Source organism: Pholcus phalangioides, unplaced genomic scaffold, assembly GCF_987345545.1.
Source record: "Pholcus phalangioides strain wild (caught in Gottingen) unplaced genomic scaffold, Ppha-v1.0 ptg000015l_1, whole genome shotgun sequence".
Classification (NCBI taxonomy): Eukaryota; Metazoa; Arthropoda; class Arachnida; order Araneae; family Pholcidae; genus Pholcus; species Pholcus phalangioides.
The window spans coordinates 4,867,262-4,880,732 of record NW_028301608.1 but is presented as its reverse complement, the minus strand read 5'-3'; the positions used below and the strand labels follow the sequence as shown (position 1 = coordinate 4,880,732).

General features: G+C 35.6%; 1 protein-coding gene across 2 annotated transcripts; it reads right to left on the bottom strand.

The window, feature by feature from the left end:
• Positions 1-2,471: 2,471 nt before the first annotated feature.
• Positions 2,472-13,464, bottom strand: LOC149075298 (cyclin-dependent kinases regulatory subunit-like). 2 transcript variants are annotated; one of them, XM_089245387.1, is made up of 4 exons: positions 13,335-13,464; positions 7,838-7,900; positions 5,049-5,176; positions 2,472-2,676 (listed from the first exon to the last, which is right to left on the bottom strand). In XM_089245387.1, the coding sequence occupies exons 2-4, from the start codon at positions 7,894-7,896 to the stop codon at positions 2,579-2,581; spliced, it is 285 nt and encodes a 94-aa protein (XP_089101513.1). In that variant the 5' UTR covers positions 7,897-7,900; positions 13,335-13,464; the 3' UTR covers positions 2,472-2,578. The 2 variants fall into 2 exon arrangements, with proteins under 2 accessions (XP_089101513.1, XP_089101514.1); XM_089245388.1 differs by having other exon boundaries at positions 13,324-13,452.
• Positions 13,465-13,471: the final 7 nt, after the last annotated feature.

Below are 13,471 nucleotides of genomic sequence, written 5' to 3'. Positions count from 1 at the left end.
TATATGGGGGGAAAACTATTTTACATTTTAAGCGCGAATTTCAAAACTATTTTACGGTTGGCATTCTGTGGGTATTCATTGGGAGATAGGTGTTTAATTTTAACCAGAGTTTCTCAACCACCGGGCCGCAAGATAGGATCGTCTCTTGGATTTCGGTTTTATTCTCCCCCCACCCTATGTCAAATTCTTTGAATATGCTGTATTTTATGATTCAAAGAAACGAGAATTTAAAATATAATATCAACATAATATATTACTTGAAACATTTATCTTGTTCCCTATGCATCAGAATCAGCATAGCACTACATAAGGATAGGACTCTATCCCGTGTGTGGGCCCAAATCTCATTATTTGTGGGTTTTATTTAAACCTTTAAATCAACTGCAGAGGGGGTTCGTTAAACATCTCAGCCTATGGGGCCAGATATGGGGAAGGTCCTTACACAACTACTAAGATCAATGGCCTCTTTTAAAGGGAGGAAGGCACGGGTTCCAGTCCTAAGGATTTGATATGAATGTTATTTTTTAACTTCATAAATTTATTATAGAAGGGCCTGTGAAAAGTTCTCAATTGGGGGTCCACAGAAAATCCCAGGGTAGTGATCAAGATACCTTAACACTAAAATTCATTCATAGGAAGAATGAGATAAAATGAAAAAAAAACAACTCATTCTTGGTAAAAATAAGATTTCAAAAAAGGAATTCCCGAAAGTCTTAACACCTCATAATATTTCGAACCTTGAAATTTCGTCACAAATTATTAAGAGCCTACTGTGCTGGTATCTTTAACAAATAATTTCAACTCTGTTAATGAGATATTTGACGTATATTTGATATTTTCTTGATTCATTAACTGCACTTATGACTTTAAATATAATTTAAAATTTTGAGAAACATAAGGGAGAAAAAATCAGTCACATATTTTCTTTTATTTCATCCAATAATGTAACACTACCCACTTCCCGACAAGTTTTCTTAATACTGCACCATCTATACTAGACTAAGAAAAGCTGTAATTTTTAGTCTGAGATATGGCACATGCAATCTTTTACGTCTTTCCAAATGATTTTTTTGGTGAAGCTTCAATATGCTATCTTCAGTTTAGTCATTTATTTGATACTACATGAAGATGAATTTTTTCGAATTGCATTTGAATTTCTGCTCTATTTCGCATCTTGTTTTACTCTCCAATAAATAATTAGCTCACATAAGCTCAGAAATCAGAAAAAAACCAAAAATCAGAAAATTTTACGCGATTTCTAAAATCCCTTCAATGTATAGGAATAAGTGGAGGAGGGGGGGGGGGGGGAGAAGCAAGATATGTTTTATAATTTTCAAATGAGACTTCAATGAGACAAAATTGTATCCGGTCAGGACCAGTCATATCAGCCCAGTGCAAAGGTAATTGAGGAAGAACGCCCCCACTTCTTCATGAAGAAACACAGCTATCCTGATGTATTTAATCATTGACAACAAGCTCTGATATTTTGTAACATTAATTTTTCAATGGAATACTCTTCCTTATACCCCTTACTGTGTTTCCACTGTAAATTGGAAACAAATCTACTTAATTTTTTAAAAAAGCTATGCATTTTATAGGGGATTTAGTGATTCTTGCTAAGCTGCTTAAAGGTTAACACTTCTCCATTTTTATTGCGAGTGTAAAGCCCCAAATGACTACTACAGCTACTTAACCAAACATGCACCTTGTACACATTCCTCTGAGGAATTTCTAATGAATATTTACATGCCGGAACATGATGTGTGTGTGTGTATATATGTGAGGCCCTAACATATTATGTTGTCAGAGTTGTGTTAGGTTCACGTTCTTGTTAGTGCTACCATCTGTGTTTCATATTTTGAAGTAGAGATGGAAATGCTTTTGAATTTCCCTGTAATACAGGTATCATGTTGAGGGTCTGCCTGTTCTCTGTGTGGATAAATTTTTTCAAATGGGAGACGCTCACATTCATGCCTTGAAATAGGAAAACCACAGAAAACAAATTTCAGCCAATCACCACTGTGTGTCAACAGGGTTCGAATCTGGATCCTCACCATGACAGTCCAGCACGATGCCCACAAAAGGGCAGCTCTGTATGTTTTTACCATGTACGAAAAATAAATTGCTCAAGATTTCTCAGAAAGAAACTTCACATTAGGTACACAACACATGCATCAATTTGTTATAGGTTCCTTAGAGGAATGTTTACAAGGTTCATGTGTGGTTTATTAATATTAATTATTTAGGGAAATGCAAGAAGCCAGGAGGATCTGTAATAAATAATACTTGAAAATGGGCAAAAGTATGCTTTCACTTCTCTCTCTCTCTCATAAGCAAATCATGCACATTTCTTCACAAAGAAAAGCAGTAGTGAAGATTTTTCATGACGTTTTTGCATCTCACCAATAATGGAAATGACACCCTAATACAATAGAAAATAATAAGATCAAGCAATTAGAAAAAATTGAAAATTTCAATTTTTAAAATGATTTACTGAGATAGTTACAATCAAAAATAAGATACCCAGTGAGACAATGGGTAAGTAAAATTGAAATGGCAATGCTTGATTGATTAGTCTTCACTGACTTGTTTGACTTAGCGCCATAATCGTCGCAACATCAAAGTTATCCCTCTCTGATGGAGATAATGGACGTCTGAACAGCAAAACATGAGGCTCTATACAAGAAAAATAAGAAACATTATTTAAAAAAAAAAGTAAATAAACAAAACAAAACACTATTTGTAAGATGATCAATACTTATAATTCAAATCTTTGTTTCCTCAAACTTGAAAGTAAAAAGACTACCACTACTAAACCATGTATACACCTCATACACTCCTCTGCAGAATTACTAACAAATTGGCACATGCAAGAACGTGTTGTGTGTGTATATATGTGGCCCTAACATATTTAAATTGTCAGAGTTACATTTGTTTCGGGCTGGTGCAGGTCTTTCATACTTTGAAGTGAAGATAATAAATGAAATAACAAGACTGTAGTTTATTTGTATTGCCTGCTGTGCCAAGTTCAAAGTGATTTGTGACCCAAAGTGAAAAATCTGAACTGAATTGATGGCCTCAAGCTCTTCAAGGATCGAAATTCCATTGCATTTTACTTGATTATAAATTTATGAGAAAGGTTTTAAATTATGAGAAATTATTTGTGCATACATGCTTATTTTATTGTTTGTTTGTTAGTTGTTATAGGTTATTTGGTTTAGGTTTGTTAGTTGCATTAGGTATTTATTTATTATTTGTTAGTGTTAAGTATTTAACCTATTTAATTAGTGTCATCTTTTATGCATTTTCCCCTTTTGATATGTTCGCATGTGTTTAATTTATTGTTCTTACACCGACATCCCTGCATGGTCCTTCCAATTTGTGTACCTACCAAAGTTTGAATGCAATGATCTTTCACAGATTTTTATACCAAATAAATAAAACGTTCCAATACTGTGAGAAAGACTTTCTATCCGAGAGCCCTGAGAGGTCACAATTGGTGGGAGGAGGGGGGGGGGTGTTCACTGAACACATATGCTTCCTCAATAAAAAGTACAAAGGAATCATTCCACTAAAATTAAATCCGCTTGACATCATTATAGAATCAACATCCTGAATACAACAGAAATAATTCTCGGACTCTCAAGTGGTTCTACATGTCTCTGTAGGCACTGAATTCATTTGTATTTTTTTAACTACTGCTCTCCTTCCTGTCCCAATTTTCTTCATAACATTTATAAATAATTGTTTTACCGTGTCTATTCAAATACCATATTTTCCCTCACCATTTTCTTTTCTTTTAAATATTGCAAACCTTATTTATACAAGCTTATATAATGCAACATAATATATATAATTTTTTTTAATAATCAAGGACAGATACATTATGTTATGTTTATTCAAAAGTACCCTTATGTAAGATGGTAAATTTTCTGAAGTACTGAATTGACTTTCTGATTTTCGATATTTTTTACCATAAATTAGTTTTCTGATAAGGAAAGAACATTTTTGTCCGGCAAGTCCCATATCTGTTTTTGAAGCAACTTTAACATTTCTAAGAAGTTCGTCTCAAAATCAGTTACTGATTCTAATGAAGATGGAACACAACAGTTAAGAGCAATTTCGAAGCTATAAGTACAGACATGCCAACTTTTGGAATCTAGAAATCTGGAGATTCTCCCGTCCCACTCATAGACTCAATCAAAAAAAATTCACAATTTTTTTTCCCCCATCAATTAAGAAAAAGTTCACCCCCCCCCCCCCCGAGCAGAATATAATTCCATGTCAGTCTTTCCATAAAGAATAAAGAAGTCACATCTACATGTATATTGTTCATAAAACATAAGTTTCCTTTCGTGGATGCTATTAGTGATTGATAATCTTGGGTATATGAACTCTTAAAAGCTTTACATTTAGCTTTATATAGCTTAAAGTTTTATATTTTATTTCTGAAGACATGATGGCCGATAAACGCCACATAAACAAAGTCATGTCTTTGCCAGTTGCTTCAATGTGGTCACCAAGACCTTTTTTATGGCTGTCCTCTATGGGCATTTCCCCTAACGACGATGGCAGTCATTGACGTCACGACAACGTGAAAGCTCGCGTAAAATCTAATTTTCTGCCAAAATCCGGAGAAATTTTAACAAATCTGGAGAGCAGGAGGAAGGATGAAAAATCCAGAGTCTCCTGCCTAAATCCAGAGTTGGCAGGTCTGTAAGTAGTTTGTATAAAGAAAAAAAGAAAGTATTAGTAATGAAATAATCATTAGAGGCCATGACATTGACTCCGTCACAAGGGGGTATAGTAAAGAAAGAGATGCAAACGAAACAAATTTAGAAAAGTTTAAACATTTCAATTTAAAAAAATCATCCCCCCTTACTTTGATAAATCACTAAACTGAAAACTAAGGGTTACAGACTCTATGTGCATCCTGTAGTCTGGATTTCAAAAGGTGTGCTGTAGGATCAAAACCTCTCTCTCCCCCCCCCCCCCCCCGAAAAATGTACAATTTATATGAAAGTGATACAGAATATTTTTTTTTTTACCTGGTTTATGGAACATATAATGTTCCCATCCGGGAGATTGCTGGACACCAAGATTTCTCCACTCGGTTTCAGTCAATAAATGAGTTCCTGTAATTTCATCTGCTAAAGCTGCTGGAAGTTTAACATGCCTATTAAACCAAAACAAAGTCAACAATAAGAAATTTGCATAATATTTGTAATTATATTTATTACTAAACAGCACAATTCATTCTTTATTATATTGATAAAAAAAACAATTATCTTTAATACTGTGATGGAAAGATTGAGGGCCCTTTGGCCACTGGACAAAGTGAATAAACTGAACCTAGAACAAGCATCTTCAAGAACGAGTGTTTTTCAATTCCTGTTAAACTAAAGCAGAAAGCATTTTCAACTTCATGGTACATAACGTTTATCATAGACATTGATTAATTTTCTTAAAAACTTTTTTTTCCTTCAAGAACGGAAAGTGTTTTTCTCAGAGAAATTTTACTGTAATTGCTGGGGCAGAACACAGACCTCAATAAATAAATATATTTTTAATTTTTTAATAATACAACCATGTATTCCTGAAAGATTCGTATGATCTGTCCAGCGTGTAACATCCATACCCAGACAAAAGCCAGAACGCTAACACTTGTGACTTCAGGGCAACAATAGGCCTATTAATACACAAACAATGATAAACTTGACCCTCTGCCAAGAGCAGTATGTTGGTCAAGGAGTTCGGGTGAAATGTACTTGATGAGCACACATTTAAAAACCATAATAAATATCTAATTAAGTTCATTTATACAACTGGTCAAGCGATAAATATCATTATTACAGGGGTGGAAAATGGAAATTCGATTTTTGTAGCAGCATTTATCAGTTTTGTAGCACTTTTAAAATTTTGGCAATAAATAAAATACACAGTTTTTATATACATGCAGTAGAATACACAGGATTAATTTTTAATTTAAAAAGACAGTGCAATCTCAGCTCAGAAGAAGGGGGTGCCCCAACAAGACACAAAATACAGAGATTACTTATAGAATTTTTTTTTAAATTTTTAAATCATAAAAACTTTGAGAGACTTTATAATATTTATATATTTGTACATTCTCTAGAATATCAACAAATGAGAGGCTTTTGACATAGAGACATTGTAACTTATGGTATTTCAGATTTCAAAACTAATCCGACAATGAGTGTTTTTTAATTTAGCTTGTAAACTTGGTAATCACTAATTTAAAATAAAAAAAAATCACTACAGAAGAGACTTGAAACAATCATTAGAAAAGTAATTATTATTTTCGATTTTGCTGTTGATGCAAGTCTAAGTTATGATTTTGTTCTCTTCAGTTTAAAGTATTTTTGATCATTTGATTTTGCTTCTTTTACTAGAATTTACCCGTTATATTTAAAATGGTGTTTCTTTTTGAGTTGGCTCTTGATCATTATCTCTGCTTGATTCAACATACTTTGAGATAACTTCTTTTACCGTGTTATTCTTAGAATATTTATTAGAAATTCTAAAAAATTTAATAAAGTGATTAAAACTATAGACTTGAATTATTATTAACTTAAACCAGGCGCCTGTCATTTGGGGGGGGGGGAACAGCCCCCCCCCGGCTTTTGAAAATACACTAAAAATGGTATATATGTATAAATAAATAAATAAATATATATACATACATTGAGCACATGTGCTTTGCCCCCCCCCCCCCAGAAAAAGTTGAAATGACGGCCCTGACTTAAACGATAGAAATAAAAACTATAGAATAATGATTATTAGAGTACATCCAATCTGAGTACATCTGTTTTCACTCCCTAATTTTCACTTATTTTGTGACCCTTTTCTCATTTAATTACTTTTCCAGGATTTTACCACTTTTCCATGATCGTAGACACCCTGAATTTACAGACAGCTTTTGTGCGCAACTCCTGATAGTGAAGACAGATTAGTCATTGCTGTTTTTCCAGTGCACACAATAATACATTCTTTCGCAAACTTTTCCATTCAATTAAAGGTATTAAAGGATACATGAATGGTTCGTCAAATACAGCCAGTCAGGGAACATAAGGAACGCATAAATTAAAGGAGTCAATTTTTTGTTTTCATAAAAAAAATGCTGGAAACAGCAATTGAAGGTTTTTTCATTGTTCTGCAGATGAGCGGCCACTTGTATAGTTTGTTTTATACGTTTTTATTTTGTCTATTTTATATGTTGTTGGAAGTCTGGGCGCCGAATCCTGGGGAGGGGGCTTCAAGCCCTCATTTGTGGTCCCAAGAAATTGAATTGTTAGGAGGACAAATGATGTTATAAAAAAGTCAGCTTCTATTGCGATGGAACTTCTAAGTTTCTTGAGGGAAAATTTTGTTTTTGGCACAAGATGACGCAGAATTGAAGAATTTCGGCGTTTTTGTAGCAAAATATAACAAACAGCCAGAAATTGAGCAAAATGTAGCAGACATTGGAAATTGTAGCAGATTTTCTACCCTTGTTATTAGGGCGTCAAAAGGGGGGAACACACAAAAGTTTCTGCAAAATAGCCCTGCATTTGAACTAAAAACTAGTCGAACAAATTTTAATAAAATTTATTTCCCATTATCAAATACCCTAAATAAAGTAAAGATGGAAAATAATTTAAAAAGGTTCACACTATTAATATCTACTCAGTCATCTTTGGAGAGAAGGTTCTCTAGTAAAGCACTGATAACACATCATATTTTCATCACAAAATTTGTTGCAATTCACCAATCTAAAATATATTTAATCTTTAAATACAAATGGTAAAGAACATTAAAAAAAAAAACTCCTAGATACCTGTATTCATATTTATCATCAGAGTACTTAGCAGAATATACCATACCAATTTCAGGCATCTTCCTGAAAATAAAAAAGTTATATGTTTGCACAAAAAATGGTCTATTTAATATAAAGAAAAGAAAATTAAAACATACAGGGTACGCCGATTTAAATCAGCTTGATTTTTTTTCTTCTTTTTTTACGTAACTTCAATAATTATAATTTTTTGAAATTTTGCCAACATTCAGATTTTCATTGAAAGTTTAATTTATTTTCTTTGAAACTAGTAAAAGATCTGTCAGTGTACATTTATACGTTTGATTAATAATCGAAGAATTTCTTTTGCAGAACAATAGAAAAAAAAAAGAACATTAAATTTAATACATCAGAATTTTTTTTTTTTTTATTGACCGTTAAGTGGTGATACAAAAATGAGCAAGAGAAGAAAGAGTTGAAAAGAAATTCAACACAATTAAAGCTCCCCTCTGCTCTAAATATCCAGAATTTGTTAATCACATATACATTCACAATAATAAAACAGCTAAGATAAAAAGGGTCATAAAATTAAACACAACTCTTCCATCGTAACTAGATTTATTATCCTCAGTCCTCAAACGAATACAAAATAAATTATGTATTACTTTAAGTGAAATTAGAAATCTTCTAAATGGATGACACTCCAGTAACTTGATAACTGAGCAGAACCTTATTGTGAGAAATCTAAATCTGAAGTTGTTAGCTCTCTGATTAGGTTGTAAATACGTGTAAATTGCTGTTCTGTGAATAAATCTGTGTTTGTTCGTCGAACCACTTCTTGTTTTGCAATCTCGAAGTCTTGTGAAAAATTATCTGGAACAATTGGGTGTTAGAGGTGGGATAGTTCAAGACTTGCATGAAAACGAGAAGAATGGACATGAATGAAATGTGAGAACCGCTGAACCAACTGATGTCTGTTATGGGCCAGATGAAGTTGGGCATCGTCAAAGAGATAAACACATCCATCGCTGCCGGTCAGGGTTAGTAAAAAAACCAATAAAAACCGGGTTTTTTTTGGTTTAAACCAGGTTTTTTTTTATTTAAATAGTATTAACATTAAAAACAATAAAATTTCTGAAAAATCATTCAAACTTGGCTAATAATGAATCAATATGATATTTTTCAAGGAAAAGATATTTAGGCCACTTTTATTTGACTTTTTGAAAAAAACCGAACTGGTTTTTTTAAAAAAACTACTTGGTTGAACCATGGTTTAAACCAACATGGCTAAAACCAGGGTTGGCAGGTTTTTGACGGTTTAAACCGCAGTTTAAACTGTCACGTCAAAAACCCTCCGTTCAAAACCTTTGTCAAAAACTGTCAAAAACCTCAAATATTGCTTTTCGATATAAAAATTCCCAATGAAAATGCACATGTTAATTGCATGTAATGTTTAAAGTGACTATGTTATACAAAGAATAAATATTTAATAAGATTCTAAAATAATTTTCTACTCCCGACAGAATTATTTTGGACAATATATGGTTTTTTTTTCTTATAAAATTTGAATAAAGCATAACATGAACATTGAAGGGAAAACTGTGGAACGATTTGACATTCTTTGATTCAAGATGATTCTTGACCTTCCAAAATTTCTTCAACTGCTTATATATATGCATTGATATAAACTATCTGCTGTACTCTTTTTACAACAGATAAGTGTTTAAAAAAGTTTATTGCATCATGTATGTAATGTTGATTTCTGTTATTATTAAATTATCTAGATAACCACTGATACTTAAAACAATACTCTTATTGCACATAACATTGAAATATATCTAGCGATCGAAATACTAAATTGTAGGACTAAAATGTCATTTAATTTGGCAATGCTAGCTTGTATATGTCAAACTTGGTTTATTCTTACTTTTGCACTATGATATGGTACATTTACTAGTATTTATAATGCAATGGTTTTCCAATTGAAGCTGTATTCAAACGTGCAAAACAAATGCTTTGGGTATCAAGTCTTGTCAGCTCTGCTTTGGTTGAAAATACTCTTTAAAGCTGTGTGAATTTATACACACTGATCTAAGAAATTTTCAGGCGAAAATAAATGAGTTTAGTTAGTGCATTAACAGATGCTGCGTCAGAAATTTTATATGGAATAAAATTTTGGGCAGATCAGAAAATTTAAAATATCAAAATATATATTTTTCCTCAGTAATTATAATTCTGAATATAAAACCCTTTAATCTAAATAAAAGTAAGTATTTTGTTATTTAACATATCTATCAAGTTAACAAAAACTATTTGACATCATTGACAGTAAGATTTTGATAGTTTTATTACCGAGTTAGTTTCTGGGGTCAAAAACCTAACCCTGATGCCCTATCATACATATTTTGAATAAGCAGCTCTAATCCACTTAACAAATTGAACACAGGTAATGAGTAGCTTAGATAAATAAACCATAAAATTATATTTTATATGTTCTAGACTCTTATGTTGAAGAATTCAAAATTGCAAATTATAATTAATATTTTGTTTTAATTATTGTAATAAATTAATGTTTAAAAATAAAACATTGTAATATGCCAAAAAGTAAGTTTTTCATCATGTTGTATACCTATTATGTTCAAAACATTATCAAAAGGCATTCATTTAGGTTTTTGACGGTTTTCGACAGTTTTTGACGGTTTAAACCAGTTTTTGACAGTTTAAACCAGTTTTCGACGCTTGTCATGTCAAAAACTGGTTTTTGACGTCAAAAACCCAACCCTGGTTAAAACCAAACAACCCTGCGCCGGTCAAGGAAGATATCACCACCTCCATTGCCACTGTCAATGCCTCCATCGCTGATGTAAAAGAGGATGTCACTGCCGTGAAGCAAGACATTTCCACCGCCATCACCAGTGTTCAGAATGACATCGCCACAGTTGAAAGTAGGATGGACGCAGTAGACTAGATGGAGCTGTCACCGTGATCGATGAGAAGCTCTCAAAGAGAATACAAAACCTGGAAAAGAAAATTCAGGAGCCTATGTTCTCCTCAGATGCCCACCAGGTCCTGCCAGCCATAGCTGACATTAATCGGCTGAACATCAAGCCCTCGATGCATGACGGCAGGACATTGTGGTCGATCTTCAGGACCCAGTTCAAGCTGATCGCCTCAGCGAATGGATGGGACTGTGTACTCAAGGCCTTTCACCTAGTCGCTACTCTCCGAGGTGAAGCTGCTGAAGTTCTTCAGACGAGGACCGATCCAGCTATGAAGCTCTGATGGAGCACTTGACCTGAGGTTCAGAGAGAATTACCTCAAGGATTTCCACAGGCTGTAACTGAAGACAAGGCAGCAAAAAGTGGGAGAAACATTACAAGAATTGGCCATGGACATTCAAAGACTCTCGCAGCGGGCATATCCCAATTGCCGCCGGGCATCAGGGACAGATTGACCCTACAGGCCTTCGTTGATTCTGTCTAGGACCCCGACATCCAGCAGGTGCTGCGTCTGGGCGATTACAAGGACGTGAAAAGTACCCTCGTCTACGCCATGAAGTTTGAAGCAGCTCATCAAGCTTCGGGACGAGAGCAACAAATGGTTTGCGGGCTGTTGTGGAAGACGCTATGGCAGGCATCATCAGAGAGCTGAAAGAACTTCTAAAGAGTGTCAAGAAAGATTATAGGACCTGGAAAGACAAGTCGTTGGGAACCTGGAAACGCCACGAAAAAGGCCACCTGTGGAATGCATGCTCAATCACAGCTACCGGTATGGAAGATGCGGCATGCCAAGTGTACCACGTCTCACTGCTGCACGGAGGAGATCACGGACTCCGTGTAAGAGGCGAGATTGATGGACTGCAGTGTAGGATGGTCACTGACACCGAGCCAATGTGAGCATCGTCAGGACGGACCTGGCTCGGAAATTCCAACAACGACTTCTCCATACCACCATCACTGATGCTGCAGACAGTCACAGGACAGAAAATGACTGTGCGAAGAAAATTAAGAGTCTCACTGAAGTTCGCCACATTCACCTATCAACACACCGTCTTCGTGGCAGACATAAGGGATCCGTGCATCATCAAAGTGGATTTCTTGAGGAAACATGAAGAATGACCAGTTGCACATGCCGAAGGAACGTATCGGCCTACTCGGATGTGGTCGTAACAAAGTACCCCCAAGGAAAGTGATGGACATTCCAGAAGCAGAAAAAGAGTGCATCGCTGATGCAGAGAAGGCAGGACCGGAACTATTCGCTCACGAGAGTCAGATGGCATGGAGAGTATGATACAGTCTCTTAAACGAGAAGCCCATGGAAATACCGATGCCCTGACCAGAGTACCGGGTATATGGAGGTGTCACCATCGCCTCAAGGCAGAAGAGAAGTATGGGCAGGCGAACTTTGTTTGATCATTTGATGGTACTTTAGACGAGCATCTTATCGACCTGGGCTACAGCGCTCGGAAAACTCTGTAGTGAGACATAACATCTCAAGACTTAGGTGACGATCATTGGAAAGACAAGAATACTCGGAGGGTCCAGCTAGAAGATCCTGACATACGACCGATAATGGACAGGAAAGAATCCACCGGTAGTAAACCACCAACGTTGGAAGATGTCGCCTCTTCGAGTCAGATGACCAAGAGATACTGAGCGCTACGGGACTCTCTGGAGATGAGATAGCATGCTGTACCGCAAATGGAAATCGGAGGATGGAAAGACATTCCGGTGGCAACTCGTCCTGCCAAGGAGCCATGTGAAAGAAGTGCTAAAAGAATTGCACTAAAGCCCAGGCGGTGGACATTTCGGCATCACCAAGACACTCAAGAAGGTCAGTGAACAGTTCTGTTGGGACAAGTCCAGGACAGATGTGGATAAATGGTGCAAGAATTGATGCCTGCGCCACCCGCAAAGGAATCACCCCAAACATCCTGCAACAGTTACAGAGGACCGCCCACAAGAGCACCGGATACTCCCCATCGTCGATAAGAGAGGACCTTCGCCAGCCAGGTGATCTGATGTTTCAGCTACCGATAGATGCTGCTCTTCCACCGGAAGAATACGTCCAGAGACTTCAGGAGCGCCTCGAGGACATGGAATGATCGCCATCGAACCGGATCAATATCTGCTCCAAAAAGATGAAGAACGGCTACATGCCGTTCTTCAATCATGCAAAACACTAAATACGCACTCAGACTGTTAGGTACACGCACTTACACTTGCGATAAAATTCAGTAGGGAGTAAATTGTGGCGATAGACCTGAGGTGTGCTCGGTTTTGAAAAAAAAAAATTCGGAGGGGGGGGGGGGGACCGAATGCACCCTTTAATTGCTTCTTCATTACATGTGGGCGCCAAAATGCGTTTTTGTCTTGGCTGGCAAAGTATCTAGTTGCGGCCCCGGGGTGTCGATCCCACGACTGGAACTAATTAGCTAGTTTATTAACCACGTTATTTTAGACATTGTGTTAATAACTTAATATTATACAAATAAAATTGACCACGCCTTATCAATAACAAATACAAACCATGCAACTACCTTTTCTTTAACTTCTAGGAAAAGTATTAAATAATGTAATTAAATAACGTTGCAACAACTGTACGAATATAACGTCACACATGGAAATATTTTTAATTTACAACAAAAAGGCGCCAAAACACAATGTTGCCAAAACC

What these genes read in the sequence shown, in the direction of transcription:
- LOC149075298 (XM_089245387.1), bottom strand. Translation starts at nt 7,896, where the DNA reads ATGCCTGAAATTGGTATGGTATATTCTGCTAAGTACTCTGATGATAAA. An exon ending in GATGATAAATATGAATACAG is followed by an intron (nt 5,177 to 7,837) that starts GTATCTAGGAGT and finishes TTGGTTTAATAG; the next exon opens with GCATGTTAAACTTCCAGCAG. An exon ending in TTATATGTTCCATAAACCAG is followed by an intron (nt 2,677 to 5,048) that starts GTAAAAAAAAAA and finishes TTTCTTGTATAG; the next exon opens with AGCCTCATGTTTTGCTGTTC.